The sequence below is a fragment of the Pezoporus occidentalis genome, unplaced genomic scaffold (assembly GCF_034315485.1).
Source record: "Pezoporus occidentalis ecotype Australia unplaced genomic scaffold, CSIRO_AGI_Poc_V1 ctg250, whole genome shotgun sequence".
NCBI lineage: Eukaryota > Metazoa > Chordata > Aves > Psittaciformes > Psittacidae > Pezoporus > Pezoporus occidentalis.
The window spans coordinates 912,011-927,364 of NW_026914395.1; the positions used below are offsets into that span (position 1 = coordinate 912,011).

The 15,354-nt window shown below is 61.7% G+C and overlaps 1 protein-coding gene across 1 annotated transcript in view; it reads left to right on the top strand.

Annotated features, from left to right (window-relative positions):
- Positions 1-8,452, top strand: part of IGHMBP2 (immunoglobulin mu DNA binding protein 2) — a 31,249-nt gene extending 22,797 nt beyond the window's left edge. Inside the window, exons 11-15 of the mRNA XM_062623312.1 lie at positions 884-978; positions 1,345-1,468; positions 4,089-4,904; positions 5,469-5,632; positions 8,201-8,452. Coding sequence (XP_062479296.1) covers positions 884-978; positions 1,345-1,468; positions 4,089-4,904; positions 5,469-5,632; positions 8,201-8,380 — 1,379 coding nt within the window. The 3' untranslated portion in view covers positions 8,381-8,452. The remainder of the gene's footprint in view (positions 1-883; positions 979-1,344; positions 1,469-4,088; positions 4,905-5,468; positions 5,633-8,200) is intronic.
- Positions 8,453-15,354: the final 6,902 nt, after the last annotated feature.

Consider the following 15,354-nt stretch of genomic DNA (forward strand, 5'->3'; position numbering starts at 1 on the left):
GAGGCTTTCAAGTCCCTTTCTGGCAAGATGGGAAAAGGGCCTGTAAAATCCAAGCACAGTTTTTACCACTTGAAATATCTGTTTGAAATCCCACCAGCATTGACGTGGCTCTTGTTTTCTGTACGCTAAATCCAGGGAAAGGCTCTTGTCCCCCCATGGAGAGCCAAAAAGACTTGTCAGAGATAACTCGTGGATTTTGAGCAGGGGATTCAATGCCCATCTCCCAGACCTGGGAGGCAGCCTTTTGGAGCAGCACGGTGCAGAGTTTGGGGTTTATACCTGTGTTTTGCTGTAAAACAGAGGGTGAAACCAGTCCAGCCAATGAACCAGTGGAACAGTTCACACCTTGTCCTCATCAGATCCCTCTGAAGCAGCCCCATCCCAAACGGCCCATGGGGAGTCTGAGCACACGGATCTGAGCCTGGAGCGTGTTGATGTGGTCACAGGGGTTTAGAAGCGCAGGGACTTGAATGGCAGAACGAAAGGGAGGGTGGAGAGCTCAGCTGCAGCGAAGAACTGAGTTTATAGCGGGCTCTAGGGTCTTGCTTCAAAGGGAGAATAACCCATTGCCTGGATTAGCAGTGACCTCTTGGATTAAGAAACCCAGGGAAAGCCAAGTGCTGCTCAGAAAGCTCTTCAGCTTAAGTGAGCTGGTGACTTGGAAAGGCAGGAAGCAAGCACGGCGCAGCCCTGGGAATGAGGTTGTGGAGCTCCATGGAGCTGAGCAAGCCAGGTTGGGAATGCTGCAGGCAGGAGGTCCCTTGGCCTTTCCTCGCTGTTTAAGGGGAGATGGGGAAGTTGCCCTGAGCCTTATCCAAGCTGGCAGCTTCAGCCCCTGCCCAGCAGGCTGCTCCCCTCACCGACCCCTCTGCTTCTGCCCTAGGGGAGGTGCAGCTGGCTGGTTTGCACATCCGAGCCTTGCTGGAAGCTGGTGTGAAGGCAAAAGACATCGCTGTGATAGCCCCCTACAACCTGCAGGTGAGCTGCCCCTCTCCCGCTGCGTGCACACGGGGCAGGCACACGGAGCTGCATGCAAACCCTGACAGCTCCAGCAGTGGTACCAGAGCAGCCTCAGAGAGAGGGAGGGGGAAGTCAGCAGAAGCAAACTGTGTGATCAGCATTTGAGGCCAAGGTATGCCCACTGAAGCAGCTTGACGCCATGGAGGGAAGAGGTTTTAGCTGGGTATTTTCCACTTCCAGCCTCAGGGGCCAGCGCTTTACCTCTGGGAGATGTGAGATCTCCTCCGTGGGGGTTGAGAGGAAGGGACGTCACCAAAACAGCTCCATTTTCGTCCTTTTCACTTTGTGCTTTCCTGTCAAAGACACCCGTCCCCTGTTTTTCAGGTGGACATGCTGAGAGAGCACCTTGGCCACAGCTACCCGGAGCTAGAAATCAAATCGGTCGATGGTTTCCAAGGAAGAGAGAAAGAGGCAGTGGTCCTGTCGCTCGTGAGATCCAACAGGAAAGGTGAGGCTCCCTGCTGGAGTTATTCCGTGGGGAATGGGACAGAAGTGGGAACTGTGATTGCTGAGAGGTCTCTCGTCACGCTGCCAAGGGGTTTAATTGCAGTTCTGACAGGCTCTGGCACTTTGCTCTGAACTGATTCACTGCAGGAAGCTTCCCTTCAGCCTTTGGGGTTTTACAAAGGAGCATCTCAGCTGACAGAGTTGCAGGGGAAGGCTCCATGAGAGGCAGCAGGGGGAGAGGGCCAGGGCTTAGCCTGGAGGTTTCCAGGCTGGGGAGGCCTCAGAAGTGATTTAAAGGAGGATGCTAAGCGTGGCAGGGCAGTTGGCACCATGCTCACTGCAGTGCTAAGCGTGTCCCACGAAGGGTGAACGCCTGGGAGGTGATTTCTTGGGCTTGGAGCCTCTCCTGGGTCAGTTCCCTAAGGCAAGCAAGCGGGAGCTGGCACTGCAGGTCCTGCACAGAGCATGCTGCTGGGGGGAGCAGAAAATCAGGTTCTTCCCTATGAGCGGCTGCAGCCAGAGGTAAGAGCTGGGAAAAGCTGCTGCCCTGGGGCCAGGAGGCTCCTTTGGAGGTGCTGAAGGGCTCTGGGGCAGCTCGGGGGACCCCTCATGAACCCCCTCTGGCCTATGCATGGATCACTGCCCTTTTCCCACCCCCCAGAGACACACATCCCTTGCTGCACTCCCCGCCTTTGCTGCTGGAGATGAAGCAGTGGGCATGGGCCGGGAGTGCTGATGTCTGGGAGGAAAGGAAAGAGGAAAGCATGCATGGAAGGAGGAGGTGGTTGTGGTGTTTTTAGAAAGCCTGGAGCCAGGAAAGCAGTGCTGGGGGAGAACGGAGGTGGGGCAGGACTAAGAATAGGTCTTATTTGGGAGTGACTCACCTCGCCTTTGCTTGGAGGAGCTGGTGTCCCCATGAAGGTGGGTGTCCCCAACCCCTTCCTGTGCACAGCCAGCAGCCAAGGCTCAGCTGTGGGGCAGGAATCACTGGCTTCCCTGGGAGCACAAGGCAGCTTCTCGTGGTGTCTGGTTTGCCCAGGGGATGATGTTGGTGCCCTTGGGAGAAAGCCAGACCCTTTCTGCAGCTGCATTTCTGAGTTCAGAAGAGGCCAGGGACCTGGAGCAGCCATTCCTAATGCAGCGGGAAGCCCCTTGCCCCATCAGAGGAGCTGAACTTGCCCCTGAACATGTAAAACCACACCAGAGGAACTGAAAACCGCAAACTCTCTCTAAGCTGCAGAGCCCAGAGGGGATCCCTCACCCCCTGCTCCCCAAAGGCAGCACCAACTGCGCTGCCCAGACACAGCAGGGCAGGGCAGAACCCGAGCCGGGCTGGTCACTGCACCAGCAGAGACCTGAGCTGCTTCTGCTCTGTATCCCCAGGGGCTGGAACTCAGCAGCTGCCCACGGGACCCCTCTCACTTGGCTGAGCCTCACTGACTCATCTGGGCATTCGCCAGCTCTCGCTGCTTTTCTTCCAGCAGCAAACCCTGCAGAGCTGCCTCAATAGCTGTTACCTAAACCACCGAGAGCCTGGAGACACGGGGGGGCTGTGCATGGAATCATAGAATGGCTTGGGTTGGAAGGGACCTTAAAATCACCCAGCTCCAACCCCAACCCCTTCCACTGGAGCAGCTTGCTCCAAGCCCCTGTGTCCAACCTGGCCTTCAACACTGCCAGGGATGGGGCAGCCACAGCTTCTCTGGGCACCCTGTGCCAGCGCCTCAGCACCCTCCCAGGGAAGAGCTTCTGCCTTACACCCAAGCTGAGCTTCCCCTGTTTGAGTTTGAACCCGTTACCCCCGGTAATACAGATATAGGTATAGGTATAGGGCAGGGGGGGTTTCTTTACCTGCAGCTCCTGTGTATTGCAACGTGAGCCTTGTCCCCATTGCTCCATACGGCATTTGCTGGCGGGTCCCAGGCAGACCCGGTGCTGTGGGCCCCCCAGGAGAGCATCTCTCCTCCCCCTGTGCCGTCCTCCGCCATGTGCCCGAGCAGGGGCAGGGACCGAAGGCAGGGGTGTGGGGCAGGGACCGAAGGCGGGGGTGTGGGGCAGGGACCGAAGGCGGGGGTGTGGGGCAGGGACCGAAGGCGGGGGTGTGGGGCAGGGACCGAAGGCAGGGGTGTGGGGCAGGGACCGAAGGCGGGGGTGTGGGGCAGGGACCGAAGGCGGGGGTGTGGGGCAGGGACCGAAGGCGGGGGTGTGGGGCAGGGACCGAAGGCGGGGGTGTGGGGCAGGGACCGAAGGCGGGGGTGTGGGGCAGGGACCGAAGGCAGGGGTGTGGGGCAGGGACCGAAGGCAGGGGTGTGGGGCAGGGACCGAAGGCAGGGGTGTGGGGCAGGGACCGAAGGCGGGGGTGTGGGGCAGGGACCGAAGGCGGGGGTGTGGGGCAGGGACCGAAGGCAGGGGTGTGGGGCAGGGACCGAAGGCAGGGGTGTGGGGCAGGGACCGAAGGCAGGGGTGTGGGGCAGGGACCGAAGGCAGGGGTGTGGGGCAGGGACCGAAGGCGGGGGTGTGGGGCAGGGCCCGCTCCTGTCCCCGCTGACTCCTCGGCATCCCTTGGCGGACGGGGCTGCAGGCGTGGGGCCGGCGCTGAGGGCCCCGTTCCCTGTCCCCAGGTGAGCTGGGCTTCCTGGCCGAGGAGCGGCGGCTGAACGTGGCGGTGACGCGCGCCCGGCGCCACGTGGCCCTGCTCTGCGACGCGGGCACGGTGTGCGGGCAGCCCTGCCTGCGGCGCCTGCTGGCCCACGCCGCCCGCCACGGCCTCGTGCGCTCGGCCTTCGAGTACCTCGGAGACCTCGTGCCCCAGAGCCGCCCCCCGGAGGGGCCAAGCGGGCGGCACCGGGGGGCAAAGCCGCGTGCGGGAGCCGGCGCCGAGGCGCAGGCACGGCCCGCGGGGAAGCGCGGGGCAGCGGCAGCCGGAGCGGTGCGGCCGCAGCCAGGAGCGGCGCGGAGCAGCGGTGCCCCTGGGAGGGAGAGCCCCGAGGCAAGAGCGGGTGCTGAGCGCCTACGGGCCGCGCTGGAGGCCTTCCTGGGGAGCAGGGAGGTGCAGCTGGATTTCCCCCCGTCCCTCAGCGCCCACGACCGGATGCTGGTTCATCAGATGGCCGAGGAGCTGGGGCTGCAGCACGGGAGCACCGGGGAGGGCAGGGACCGGTTCATCAGCGTCCACAGGAAGGAGCCCCCAGAGCCTGCGCTGCCTGCAGCCACCTTTGCCGGGGAGCAGCAGCCCCTTCCTCGGCCCCGGCATCCCAGCAGCGAAAGCCCCGACCCCGCTGAGCCGGGAGGGAGCAGCCAGGGCACGGGGAAAGTGGACCTGAAAGCCCTGCGCCTCGAGAGGGTACAGAGGGAGAAAGGCAGGCGGGAGGAGAAAGCGAGGAAGACTCAGGAGCCCAAGGCCAGCAGCAGGAAGAAGAACAAAGGTGAAGGCAAAGGTAGGTCACTGTGTTCATAAGCAGCACAATGAATGGGCTTAGCTGAGCGGAGCATGCTGCTTCATCCTCGTGGGTTTGCCTCCAGGGCTGGGGATTTGTCTGGGCGCGTGGAGGATGGGATGTGGCTCTTGGAAAGCGCTCTGATGCTTGTCCCTGCAGAGGTGTGGGGACTGGCAGGAACACGCATCACTTGGCCGCAGCGTCTGTGGAAGGGGGTGTTACACATTCCTTAGATCAGAGGGAAAACACTGGGGACCCTTTCCCAGGCTCAGGGGATTGGAGGCTCCCAAATGCAGGGAGAGGAACAAAGAGGAGTGTCTGGCCCCCAGCGAAGGATGTGGCTGCCTCCTGACCACAGAGGCAGAGGCAAACAGGCAGGAGCTGCCGTTCTTCCTGCCAGACACATCCCTTCCTCTTCCCTTTTAGCGGGGGGCACCCAGGCACCCTGCGGGAGGGAGCCCTGCGCTCGTGCCTGTGGGCAACGGGGGCTGCCGACAGCGAGCCCCGGGCTCATGGTGCTGCGGGGATGGGTGCCGGGGGGTCAGCGTGCTCTCTGCTCCCCAGGCAAGCCAGCAGAGGCAGAAGAAGACCTCGACGCCCTGATCTCTGCTGCCGTGAAAGCTGACAGCACGTGTGGCTTCCCCCGCTGCACAGCCAGCCTCACCACCCTGGGCCAGCTCTGCCACCACTGCCACCGCCGCTTCTGCCTCAGCCACCACATCCCCGAGGTACGGGGCTGCAGGGGAGGGCTTCGTGTGGGAGCTCCCAGGCAGGAGCTGCTTCCTTGGGAGGGCTGGAAGCAGCAGCTCTCGGGGGGGCTTTGGAGCTGCCGGAGGAAGGGCTGGCGGATGTTAAGCTGGGCTCTGCACGCTGCCTCCTCGGAGCTGCTGCCGCTTCCTTCTCCTGCTTTGTGCCCTCCTGTACCGTTCCCCGGCAGGGCGATGGGACTGCATGACCTAAAGGTCCTTCCCAGCCCGAGCCCTTCTGTGATTCCACGATTTACACCGGGTTGTGCAGATCAGGCAAGGCAGAGAGGAGAAACAAAGAGGTGTGAGCCTAAGGCACTGACTGCAGGGAGCCTGCGCGCCCTTCCCAGTTCTCGGCTGATTCCCTCTGCAGCCTGGGGACAAGGCTTGAGCCACACGGAGCAGCAGTTAGGCATTCCCTTAAGTGCTGTGCTGGCTTGGAGCTGAGCTGCTCCACACTGTGCAGACTCAGCTCTAGCTCCCATCCACACCTGAGTGACAGGAGTCCCTCTGCCTCCTCTGCTCTGCTCGCTTGCGGTGGAGGACTCTTGATCAGGCATCTCAGCAGCCCTGTAACCTGCTGTAACGTGGGAGTGTGATGGCAACTAAACCAACAGCTTCTTGCTGTTCATCCGTAGCTGCTTGACAGCCCTTTCCTCCCAGATCTGGGAAGGAGGGAAGGAAGGAAACTAAGGTTAAAGTGATGTCAGGCTTCAGCTTTCTGTTTGGGTGCAGAGGCAGGCAGACAGTTGAAGCCTCCAGGCTTGGCAGCGTGATGCTCATTGCAAGCTGGCCTCAGGGTCTGAGTCCTGTGGGCAGAGCTGACGTGGCTGTGACGGGGACACGAGCTGAGAGGTGACGATTGTCCATTGAGCTGCAGCCTCCTGTGCCCATCGTCCTCATCCTGCATCCCCCAGGCAGAGCTCTTCACTGCACAGAGCTTAGCAACATTTAGCAGCTGACCTATAAATCCTCCACGCGGATGCTCCCCCTGTCAGGCACTGTTTCCATGGCGAAGAATCGCTGTATTTATGGTCATTCACAATCCAGTGTGGGGATGAATTTCTTCCCTGCAGAGCCGCCTCTCCCTGCTGAATGGCAATGAGGGGGGAAGCCATTGGAAGGGTGAAATCCTGTCAAGGAGCTTGTGTTGCTTTTCTATGTTCTGCTCCTTTTCCAGACGTTATCAGGCTTCCACGTGAAATGGCCTGAGACCTCCTACCCCTGCCTGGCCCCAAGGGGGGCTCCACCACGTGCCTGGAGCCATCACAGGGGGGCTGGAGCTTCTGGTCCCTCTTCAGAAGGGAGATACCTAAATGGTCCGAGAGGAAAGCTGGAGAGGGGCTTGGGACAAGGGATGGAGGGACAGGCCAAGGGGAATGGCTTGAACCTGCCCGAGGGGAGACTGAGCTGAGCTCTGAGGCAGAAACTCTTCCCTGGGAGGGTGCTGAGGCGCTGGCACAGGGTGCCCAGAGAAGCTGTGGCTGCCCCATCCCTGGCAGTGCTCAAGGCCAGGTTGGACACAGGGGCTTGGAGCAAGCTGCTCCAGTGGAAGGGGTCCCTACCCGTGGCAGGGGTTGGAGCTGGAGGAGCTTTAAGGTCCCTTCAACCCAAATCAGGCTGGGATTCTATGACTTGTGTTCCCCTTTAGCCGCTGAAGCCCCCTCCATGCAGCACAGCACAGCACAGCAGATCCCACTGGCTGATGCCTGTGCTCCAGCCCCTGCTGAGGTGGGGTTACTGCCTCTTTTAAGGTTGGTCTGGTGGGTCTCTTAGCTCCAGCTGGTTTAGGTTGGGCAATGGGCTCAGCAGCCCCCATCCTGGCCAGGAGCCATGGGCTGTTTCAGGCACTGACAGCCTGCTCCATGGCCAGGGAGCTCTGGCATAGAGTCAAGGAATGGTTTGGGTTGGAAAGGACCTTAAGATCATCCAGTTCCACCTCCCTGCCGTGGGCAGGGACACCTCACCCTAAACCATCTCACTCTGTCACAGAGTGAGGGCTGGGATCCTACCTGGCGATGATGATTCAGGGTGGTTTGAACTCGGCTTAAACCTTAAGCAGGGCCTTTGGCCTCAGCCCAGACGGGGTTTGGTGAAGGTTTGCCTGCACAGTCAGTGTCACGAAGCCTTGTCATTCCGCGGCAGAGCGCAGATCTGCTCGCACTGAGCAGCAGGGGATGGCTGGGAAGGTCTCTTCTCCTTTCCGAGTCTCTTGTCCCGTTTCCCTCCTTTCCCCTCAAGTCTCTGCACTAGCAGAGAACGTGATCAGGAGCTCCGGTTTATTCCTGGCTCTCGTGAGCCCCAGGGAAGATCCCCTGAAGGAGGCACGCGCTTACCCTCTCCAGGGGATTGTTCTCCCGCTGCACATCGCGGATAGGGAAAAATCACCTTCCCGCTCGTGTTCTCTGCTGCAGGAAAGTGGCTGAACGGGGGTGGGTTTGGAGGGCTGCAGAGGAACCGGCATTCCAGGCCCTGGCAGCGCAGCCACCCCAGTCCCCCGTGTGTGAGCACGGTCCCCGTTTCCCAGCGGTGTCTGTGCTCTCCCCCCAGGCTCACGGCTGCGGGGACAAGGCCAGGGCGCAGGCACGGCAGCTCCCGCACCCCGGGAGCGGCTCCAGAGACGGCTCCCTGGACCCGGCCAGGAGAGCCCTCCTCCAGCGGCGCCTGGACAAGAAGCTCAGCGAGCTCACGAGCCAGAGGAAGAGCAAGAAGAGGGACAAGGAGAAGTGAAGGAGCTCGACAGCCTCCGTTAAGCCTGGAAGTCGACGGGTCAGGCTGCGAAGGCCAAAGATGCTGCTCAAGCTTCAGAGGGGAGGCGGAGCTCTCAGTTTTGGGTGCTGACAGAGCCTGGAGCCGTCGTGCTCAGTAAAGGGTGGCTGGGTCTCCCCGGACCGCAGAGCCGAGGCGGAGGAAGGAGGGCAGCTCTGTTTGTCCTCATTGGCAAAGTGATGGATGTACAGGGAGAGCCTGGAGAACGCCAGTAAAGACGGATACGAAACACCCACAGCAGCCTGTGGTGGTTCTCCTGCTGCACTAAGAGAAATGGCTGGGAGCAGGAATGTGAGGGGAGCTGAAAGCCCCGCGTGGGCCTCTCCTGCAGGGAACGTGATGAGAGTGGGTGCTCCAGCTCCACTGCCCCAGCGCAGCAATCCTCGGGCGCTGGTGGAGCATTGGCACTGTCCGAGGGACGCTGGTGCGTCCTCGCAGCAGCCAGGGCTGCGGCCCTCTGGGAAGTGGCCGTGCAGGGCTCAATCCTGCTCTGGGGCTCTGTGGGGATGGAGAGGCCTCAAGTCCTGACCCTGCCGTCCCCACCGTGAGCTGCTCCAAAACACCCCGTGGGAGAGCTGCCGTCCACTGCCTGCTCTCCCAGCGCTGCACTGCTGGGGTCCCTCCCTCCTCACTGCCTGCTCTCCCAGCACTGCACTGCTGGGGTCCCTCCCTCCTCACTGCCTGCTCTTCCCTTCCCAGACATGAGAGGAGATGCAGATTCTTTCCCCTGTCCTTCCCTTCCTGCCGGGCTCCTTGGGAAGCCCGAGGGAAGCTCCACAGTGGCAAAGGCAGGTCCAGCCCTGCGAGGTTTATGCAGGTGGGAGGGAGCCTCACGTTCAGCCTCCCCTGTCGCTGTCTGGTCCCTGGTCCCGTACCCCCAAAACTGATCCATCTCCCATGCTTTCTGCCTGTTGATCCTCATCTCCAAGCACCTCTCCATCCATGCAGCCCAGAAACCAACCGTGTCCTGGGCTGCATCCAAAGCAGCGTGACCAGCAGGTCCAAGGAGGTGATCCTGCCCCTCTGCTCTGCTCTCGTGAGACCTCACCTGGAGCATTGTGTGCAGTTCTGGTGTCCTCAACATAAAAAGGACATGGAACTGTTGGAACAAGGCCAGAGGAGGCCACGAGGATGCTCAGGGGCTGGAGCACCTCCTGTATGAAGACAGGCTGAGGAAGTTGGGGCTGTTCAGCCTGGAGAAGAGAAGCTGCGGGGAGACCTCAGAGCAGCTTCCAGTGTCTGAAGGGGGGCTATAGGGATGCTGGGGAGGGACTCTTCATTAGGGACTGCAGTGACAGGACAAGGGGTAACGGGTTCAAACTGAAACAGGGGAAGTTTAGATTGGATCTAAGGAGGAAATTCTTTCCTGTGAGGGTGCTGAGGCACTGGAATGGGTTGCCCAGGGAGGTTGTGAATGCTCCATCCCTGGCAGTGTTCAAGGCCAGGTTGGACAGAGCCTTGGGTGCCATGGTTTAGTGTGAGGTGTCCCTGCCCATGGCAGGGGGTTGGAACTGGATGATCTTAAGCTCCTTTCCAACCCTGACTATTCTATGGTTCTGATGCAGCAGCCCCTGCCCTGTCCCCTCTCCTTGATGGCTCCAAGTGGGTACCAGTGACAGCACGGGCTCCATCACCACCTGAGTGCAGCCGCTTGTCCCCAGGGTGGCACACGCAGGCCCTGGGCTGAAGGAGAAGGAGCTGAGCTGCCTCCACAGGGCAATGGCCGCAGAGGAGGGCACAGAAAGCCCCAGGCCCCACACATCCGCCGGCTCTCCGGGGCTGAGCAGCACCCACCTCAGCAAGCCGTGACTGCAGCAGCAGTGCAGGGCCCGCAGCCCATCCTGCGCCGCGGCTCAGCAGGGGCTGCAGGGCAGCCGAGCATTCCTCCCTCTGTCCCTTCCCGAATGGACACGAGCAACTCAAGGGGGGAATTGTCCCCCACGTCCAACCCCCAGCCCCTGCTCACCCTTCAGGAAGCCTCGTGCCCCAAACCCCTCCGTGCTCCCATCCCGGGGCTGGTGGCGGCAGGGTGGCACCGGCCCCGCTGGCAGCAATGGGGCACGGGGCTCTGGGACGGGTTGGGATGAGGGGATGGAGCGAGGGAGGAAGGGGAACGAGCAGAGCGGTGCCTCGGCCGCGGGAACGGCAGCCTCACCCCGAAGGAAGGTCGGGCAGGGAAGGGAGATGCGCAGGAAGGAGAGCGGCTGCTGCCCGCAGGGGTTGCTTTAGTCCGGGATAACGGCTCGGGCACACGCTTCCCTGCTCAGAGCATTCAACCAACCTCCTCCGACCCCTTCGTGGTGAGCAGAGCCGCACCCCCCCCCCCGTCCTGCCCTGCTTCCTGCCGGGATGCTGCAGGGGGGAGCACGGGATGAGCGCCCCGAGCCCCCCGCGCCATGCGGGGGCTCCACCAGAGCCCTCCCGCTGGGAAGCAGCGCGGACATCGGCTCCTCAACGCCCCAGACCGGACCCGGGGGCTCCCTGGGGGCCGGAGCCAGGTTTTTCCTCTCCCTTCCCCCTGAAACGGGAGCTGGGCTTAAAAACGGTGAAATCGGGACCTCCGGTGCCTGCCGCGGGTCACGGGGCCGGGCCGAGCCTGTCCGCACCCAGAGGTGGGGTAAAGGGAGGGAGCTTTGGGGCGGGCAAGTCCAGGCGGGATCCCAGGACTGGGGGCCACAGAAATCCCCCCCAGTGGTGAGGTTTGCGTTAAAGGAGCAGGGGCTGGGGGCTGGGAGCAGCCCCGAGGGTTGCTTTGGCGGGGGAAAGCGGACCCAGGTGATGGCTCAGCCCCGGAGGGGGTGAACCCCCCCAGCCAAGTCCAGGCACAGGGGCAGGGGCTCAGCCTGCTTCAGATGGGAGGAGACCCCGCCTGCAGCCATGGCCTTTGCCGGCCGTCACTGCCCTCCTTCGCCATCCGCACTGCCAGCGCTTGGGCACCAAAATCCCTCAGAAACACCCCAAAAACCCGCACTCCCCCCAGTGCAACCACAGCTACCAACGGGAACCACCCTGACCCAGTGCAACCACAGCCACCCACTGGAGCCAGACTGACCCAGTGCAACCACAGCCACCCATTGCAACCACACTGACCCAGTGCAACCACAGCCACCCACTGGAACCACACTGACCCAGTGCAACCACAGCCACCCACTGGAGCCACACTGACCCAGTGCAACCACACTGACCCAATGCAACCACAGCCACCCACTGGAGCCAGACTGACCCAGTGCAACCACAGCCACCCACTGGAACCACACTGACCCAGTGCAACCACACTGACCCAGTGCAACCACACTGACCCAGAGCAACCACAGCCACCCACTGAACCACACTGACCCAGTGCAACCACAGCCACCCACTGAACCACACTGACCCAGTGCAACCACAGCCACCCACTGAACCACACTGACCCAGTGCAACCACAGCCACCCACTGGAACCACACTGACCCAGTGCAACCACACTGACCCAGTGCAACCACACTGACCCAGAGCAACCACAGCCACCCACTGAACCACACTGACCCAGTGCAACCACAGCCACCCACTGAACCACACTGACCCAGTGCAACCACAGCCACCCACTGAACCACACTGACCCAGTGCAACCACAGCCACCCATTGGAACCACACTGACCCAGTGCAACCACACTGACCCAGTGCAACCACAGCCACCCACTGGAGCCAGACTGACCCAGTGCAACCACAGTCACCCCTTGCAACCACCCTGACCCAGTGCAACCACAGCCACCCACTGGAACCACCCTGACCCAGTGCAACCACCCTGACCCAGTGCAACCACAGCCACCCATTGGAACCACCCTGACCCAGTGCAACCACAGCCACCCACTGGAACCACACTGACCCAGTGCAACCACAGCCACCCACTGGAGCCACACTGACCCAGTGCAACCACACTGACCCAATGCAACCACAGCCACCCACTGGAGCCAGACTGACCCAGTGCAACCACAGCCACCCACTGGAACCACACTGACCCAGTGCAACCACAGCCACCCACTGGAACCACACTGACCCAGTGCAACCACAGCCACACATTGGAACCACACTGACCCAGTGCAACCACAGCCACCCACTGGAGCCAGACTGACCCAGTGCAACCACAGCCACCCACTGGAACCACACTGACCCAGTGCAACCACACTGACCCAGTGCAACCACACTGACCCAGAGCAACCACAGCCACCCACTGAACCACACTGACCCAGTGCAACCACAGCCACCCACTGAACCACACTGACCCAGTGCAACCACAGCCACCCACTGAACCACACTGACCCAGTGCAACCACAGCCACCCATTGGAACCACACTGACCCAGTGCAACCACACTGACCCAGTGCAACCACAGCCACCCACTGGAGCCAGACTGACCCAGTGCAACCACAGCCACCCATTGCAACCACACTGACCCAGTGCAACCACAGCCACCCACTGGAACCACACTGACCCAGTGCAACCACAGCCACCCATTGGAACCACCCTGACCCAGTGCAACCACAGCCACCCATTGGAACCACACTGACCCAGTGCAACCACAGCCACCCATTGGAACCACCCTGACCCAGTGCAACCACAGCCACTCACAGGAACCACGCTGACCCAGTGCAACCACAGCCACCCACTGGAACCACGCTGACCCAGTGCAACCACAGCCACCCACTGGAACCACCCTGACCCAGTGCAACCACAGCCACTCACAGGAACCACACTGACCCAGTGCAACCACAGCCACCCATTGCAACCACACTGACCCAGTGCAACCACAGCCAACCATTGGAACCACACTGACCCAGTGCAACCACAGCCACCCACTGCAACCACCCTGACCCAGTGCAACCACAGCCACCCATTGGAACCACGCTGACCCAGTGCAACCACAGCCACCCATTGCAACCACACTGACCCAGTGCAACCACAGCCACCCATTGGAACCACACTGACCCAGTGCAACCACAGCCACCCATTGCAACCACCCTGACCCAGTGCAACCACAGCCACCCACTGAACCACACTGACCCAGTGCAACCACAGCCACCCATTGGAACCACACTGACCCAGTGCAACCACAGCCACCCATTGCAACCACCCTGACCCAGTGCAACCACAGCCACCCATTGGAACCACACTGACCCAGTGCAACCACAGCCACCCACTGGAGCCAGACTGACCCAGTGCAACCACAGCTACCCATTGGAACCACCCTGACCCAGTGCAACCACACTGACCCAGTGCAACCACACTGACCCAGTGCAACCACAGCCACCCATTGCAACCACACTGACCCAGTGCAACCACAGCCACCCACTGGAACCACACTGACCCAGTGCAACCACAGCCACCCACTGAACCACACTGACCCAGTGCAACCACAGCCACCCACTGGAACCACCCTGACCCAGTGCAACCACAGCCAACCATTGGAACCACACTGACCCAGTGCAACCACAGCCACCCACTGCAACCACCCTGACCCAGTGCAACCACAGCCACCCATTGGAACCACGCTGACCCAGTGCAACCACAGCCACCCATTGCAACCACACTGACCCAGTGCAACCACAGCCACCCATTGCAACCACCCTGACCCAGTGCAACCACAGCCACCCACTGAACCACACTGACCCAGTGCAACCACAGCCACCCATTGGAACCACACTGACCCAGTGCAACCACAGCCACCCATTGCAACCACCCTGACCCAGTGCAACCACAGCCACCCACTGAACCACACTGACCCAGTGCAACCACAGCCACCCACTGGAACCACACTGACCCAGTGCAACCACAGCCACCCATTGGAACCACACTGACCCAGTGCAACCACAGCCACCCACTGGAGCCAGACTGACCCAGTGCAACCACAGCTACCCATTGGAACCACACTGACCCAGTGCAACCACACTGACCCAGTGCAACCACAGCCACCCATTGGAACCACCCTGACCCAGTGCAACCACACTGACTCAGTGCAACCACAGCCACCCATTGGAACCACACTGACCCAGTGCAACCACAGCCACCCATTGGAACCACACTGACCCAGTGCAACCACAGCCACCCATTGGAACCACCCTGACCCAGTGCAACCACAGTCACCCATTGGAACCACACTGACCCAGTGCAACCACACTGACCCAGTGCAACCACAGCCACCCACTGGAGCCACACTGACCCAGTGCAACCACAGTCACCCCTTGCAACCACCCTGACCCAGTGCAACCACAGCCACCCACTGGAACCACCCTGACCCAGTGCAACCACCCTGACCCAGTGCAACCACAGCCACCCATTGGAACCACCCTGACCCAGTGCAACCACAGCCACCCATTGGAACCACACTGACCCAGTGCAACCACAGCCACCCACTGGAACCACCCTGACCCAGTGCAACCACAGCCACCGATTGCAACCACACTGACCCAGTGCAACCACAGCCACCCACTGGAGCCAGACTGACCCAGTGCAACCACAGCCACCCATTGGAACCACACTGACCCAGTGCAACCACAGCCACCCATTGGAACCACACTGACCCAGTGCAACCACCCTGACCCAGTGCAACCACAGCCACGCATTGGAACCACACCGTGCCAGCTCTTTATCGTCCCCCCTCTCTCCGTTGCCCCCCATCCAGCCAAGCCCCCCCTCCCCAGAAGCCCTCAGGGTCCACACTTGAGGCCACCTCCGGTGCCCGCGGGATGCTCTGGGGCCCTTGTGCTGGCTGTGCTCCATGTGGAGGGATGCTCCTTGCCCAGCGAGTCCATTCCCAGCCCTTGGCCCGGGCGGGCTCACCCCGGCGGGGGCGCTGCAGCGGCTCCATCCTCGAGTCCTTCGGAGCGGGCAGCTCCGCTCCTCCCAGCGCTGCGGCTCCCGGCCCAGCCCCGGCGGCTCCCGGCCACCCCGAGCCCAGTGCC